Source organism: Dipteris shenzhenensis, chromosome 30 (genome assembly GCF_047967505.1).
Source record: "Dipteris shenzhenensis isolate YYH24624 ecotype China chromosome 30, Dip_SZ_1.0, whole genome shotgun sequence".
In the NCBI taxonomy this organism is placed as follows: domain Eukaryota; kingdom Viridiplantae; phylum Streptophyta; class Polypodiopsida; order Gleicheniales; family Dipteridaceae; genus Dipteris; species Dipteris shenzhenensis.
The window spans coordinates 24,603,328-24,606,758 of record NC_141625.1 but is presented as its reverse complement, the minus strand read 5'-3'; the positions used below and the strand labels follow the sequence as shown (position 1 = coordinate 24,606,758).

General features: G+C 48.8%; 1 protein-coding gene across 2 annotated transcripts; it reads right to left on the bottom strand.

Annotated features, from left to right (window-relative positions):
- Positions 1–826: 826 nt before the first annotated feature.
- LOC147881877 (uncharacterized) lies at positions 827–2,910 on the bottom strand. Of its 2 annotated transcripts, none has more exons than XM_087402003.1 (4): positions 2,566–2,910; positions 1,801–1,857; positions 1,553–1,698; positions 827–1,466 (listed from the first exon to the last, which is right to left on the bottom strand). In XM_087402003.1, exons 1-4 carry the CDS (start codon positions 2,887–2,889, stop codon positions 1,214–1,216), a joined length of 780 nt encoding a protein of 259 aa, XP_087258129.1. In that variant the 5' UTR covers positions 2,890–2,910; the 3' UTR covers positions 827–1,213. The 2 variants fall into 2 exon arrangements, with proteins under 2 accessions (XP_087258129.1, XP_087258130.1); XM_087402004.1 differs by having other exon boundaries at positions 1,553–1,689.
- Positions 2,911–3,431: the final 521 nt, after the last annotated feature.

Genomic DNA, 3,431 nt, shown 5'->3' with positions numbered 1-3,431 from the left:
GGGAGCTTTGTCTGCAGTACACATCAAAGCGTACTTTTGCAGGAGTGCTCAGCCTTGAGCAGCTACTGAAGCCTACATGGAGGCACATGGCAGAAGACGAGTTTCCTTCAGAAAGTGCAACAAACAGTGCCTCTGGTACCTTACCTAAGGGATTGTTTCTAGAGGTGTTGCTACATGAGTTGGCACGTTTTCTTTGTACATGGGTTCTACCTTTTTTTTTTTTTTTTGTCTGCGCTGTACATCTGAGTTCTCTTTCAGATCTGAGTTGCCCTCTTTACATTCAAGTAACCACATGTATTTTAGTTGTGTTCCTTTAAGTATCCTGTGATCTCCGGGTGAATCCTCTGCTGCGTAGGAGAGTTGGCCTTTAAGCAGCAAATTCCCTCTATTTTTCACACCTCCTCAGAATAATATTACAATTCTGACCCAACCATGGACTGTTAGCTAAGAGTGAATTTGCACATTGTTTGAACCATCTCAGTTGATTATCCCTTTTTCAATGACCTCTGTTTCTGCATCTACCTCTTCCCACTAAACTTTCCTGTGTGCATTCATGCTCTCGCCTTAGCTTTTTACGAACAACTATCTTTTTGCTTGCTGCATATAAAACCAGAGTATCTGAATACCATTCTAGTACCTAGCTTCAAAAACGCTCATAGAGGCAGCTCTACAATTGCCAGCTTTAGTTTTAGCATTGAATGGAAGGAGCAGCTGGCAACTAAATAATAACCAGAATATTGTAAAGACGTGGATCCTAAAAAGGCTAGATTGTTCTAAGTATGCTCCTTTCTCAGGAAGAAATCAATGTGAAATTAATTTCCTCATTTATTATCCTATACTCAATGTTGCTTCATGTACATCGCAAAAAATATTGATAATCAAGACAACAAGAACGCCAAATATTCAAATTTACAAGTTGGCATACAATCATAAACGGCATGTCATGCAATGCACGCATGCCTTTGCCGATGCAATGCCCTGCACATTACACAGAGAGAGAGAGACCTTTGATACCTCTGCTCAGATGGTTTTCCACATGTACTGATATGTGCCGTTTTGGCATTATTGTAAACGAATGCCTTGAGGAATTGCCGTGCATTATGTATACAAATTGTTGGCTGCTTGATGTACTCAGACCTTCAAGCACCTCCCGGTACGTCCTCGAAGGACAAGATCGAGATTTGGGCACCAAGGCCTGGGATTGTGCTCCAACCTACGATTTATCCTCGTCCTTGTTATTCTCAGCCAATTTCGGGTTACACCGAGGGCAGCCTTCAACTACCTTTCCCTTCATAAAAGAAGGCCTATTGTTGTCCCGGTCAGGGCACGTTGTGTACGATGCATAAGCATTGTCAAGGCGCCAACGACCATCCGGCAGGTGTAACACATGGTGGGGAGGCCAACGATTTATTTGCACTCGCTGACCGACTGATTTACCATTGGAAGTTTTCTCTTTCACGTACTCCCTGTAGTTACGCCATAGCAACCACAATTAAGTAAGATCCTGGACTACTATAAGCATGAGACAGCTTAGGTGTGGCGGATCCCTTACCAGACGCTTTCTTGGCCTCCCCATATGGGATCATTTGCCTGCATCGCTGTGACACTGTGGTCACACTGAAACCGACGGAGCAAAGGGTCCTCGCCCCGCGAAGTTGGATCTAATGAGTGCCAGTAAGGTCCGCATGTCTGCATCGGCTAGGTACTAGTGAGGAACCTGATGACAAGAAAAACCATAGAACATACGACGCAACTCAGGCGTCCTATGGAAACGGTATCAGAGCACAAGGAAGCACTTACAGGTTTCACCCGCATCTCCCAGATTCGAGCACACATTTCTGGAGGCGTAATCTTTTTCTGGAGACGCAGCAAAGAGAGACGATTAGGCGCGAGGATTGAGCTTGGTAACAGACACAGAGACAGAGAAAGGCAATTGGGCACATGGTCTTTGGAGATCCCAGTTATTGGTGACTGATGGACTATGCTTCTCTGTTAAATTGGACTGCTCTACTTCTTCCTGTTGCTTGTCTCAATTGGCCCTCAAGAGTCAACACGTACACGCAGTGAGTATGGGCACTCCTCCTCCGTCGTCGTCATCCGGTGCACGATTTGCTTGTGGAACTTAGTGCCACTACAGACTCGAGACTTGTGGAGGGTGGTGAGTGAGGTGCTGGTCGTGGGTAGACAGTTGCAAGACCAAGAGAAGAATGCAGTGAAAGCAGGATGAGTAGAACTGTAGCACGAGACTGCAGGACTGGCTCGAGAGGAGGATTCGAGCAATGCATCGATGTAGCAGATTGGCTCGAAAGGAGGATGAGTAGAACTCTAGCTATGCAACGATGTAGCAGGAGAGTGCAGGGGTAGAACTGAATAAGGCTCTAAGAGAACTGGGCATACAAATTGCATTGGCAGAGCTCCCTCGCCAATCTGTGCTGAACACGGAAGGGTGGAAGGACCGCAATTCTGCGGGAATGGCTGTGGTGCAAAATCCATGCAAAGGTGGGGAGAAGGGAGGAAGAGAAGGGAGGAGGAGGAGGAGGAGGAGGAGGAGGAGGAGGATAATACCTGGGTGGCGTCGTGCATGGTGATGGAGAAGGCGGTGAAGGGCGGGAGAGGGGCGGAGAAGGAAGAGGAGGAAGGGCGGCGGAGGAGGGGTAGAGGCAGATGGTGGCGGGTGGCCAGAAGCGCGGCCAGACGCGGGCGCCAGAGGGCCGGCGAGGTGGCCGCCGCCCGCCACGGGCGGCTCACGGCGGCGCATCTGGCCAGAGACGTGGCGTCCAGAAGAGGCAAAATGTGGGCGGCCAAAAGATCGGCGCCGAGAACCTCCAACGGATCCCGGCCACCCCGACGCTCCGCCGGTGGCCGGCAGGACTCTAAGCTGGCGGCCATCTTATATGCCAAGTTTCAAGTACAGAGTACAGACTTTGCTGGAAAATGACACACTTATATCTATCTATCTATATATACATTATAGCCCATACCCCACGATTCCCTCTGACCCCACCACAGAATCTCCCCTGTTCCTCCACCCATTCATTTCCTTCCACGCGTTACCCCACTTCTTCCACCACATTATCATCCTCTTCCCCCCCCCCCCCCTTTTCACTTCCTCTTCCCGTCTGTCCACATGATACTCAACATCGCCTAGCCCACACCTCCGTATCCTGGAGATTTGCAAGGTCTTGCAGCTCAAAGTAGAGCAGCTCGAGGCATGTTGATGAGGGCCTGCAGCTGAAAGTAGAGAAGCTCGAGGCAAGTTGATGAGGCAGAGACAGCTGCGCGGCAAGACAGAGATGGACAGAAGCATGGTTTTCCTTGCCACGCCAAAGAGATTCTCGAACACGGGTGAGATATTCTCACATGTAATAAAACTCCATGAATTTCGGGAAAAAAACAAATCCTAATTTTTTGTTTCTCAGAAGTGGAGGTCT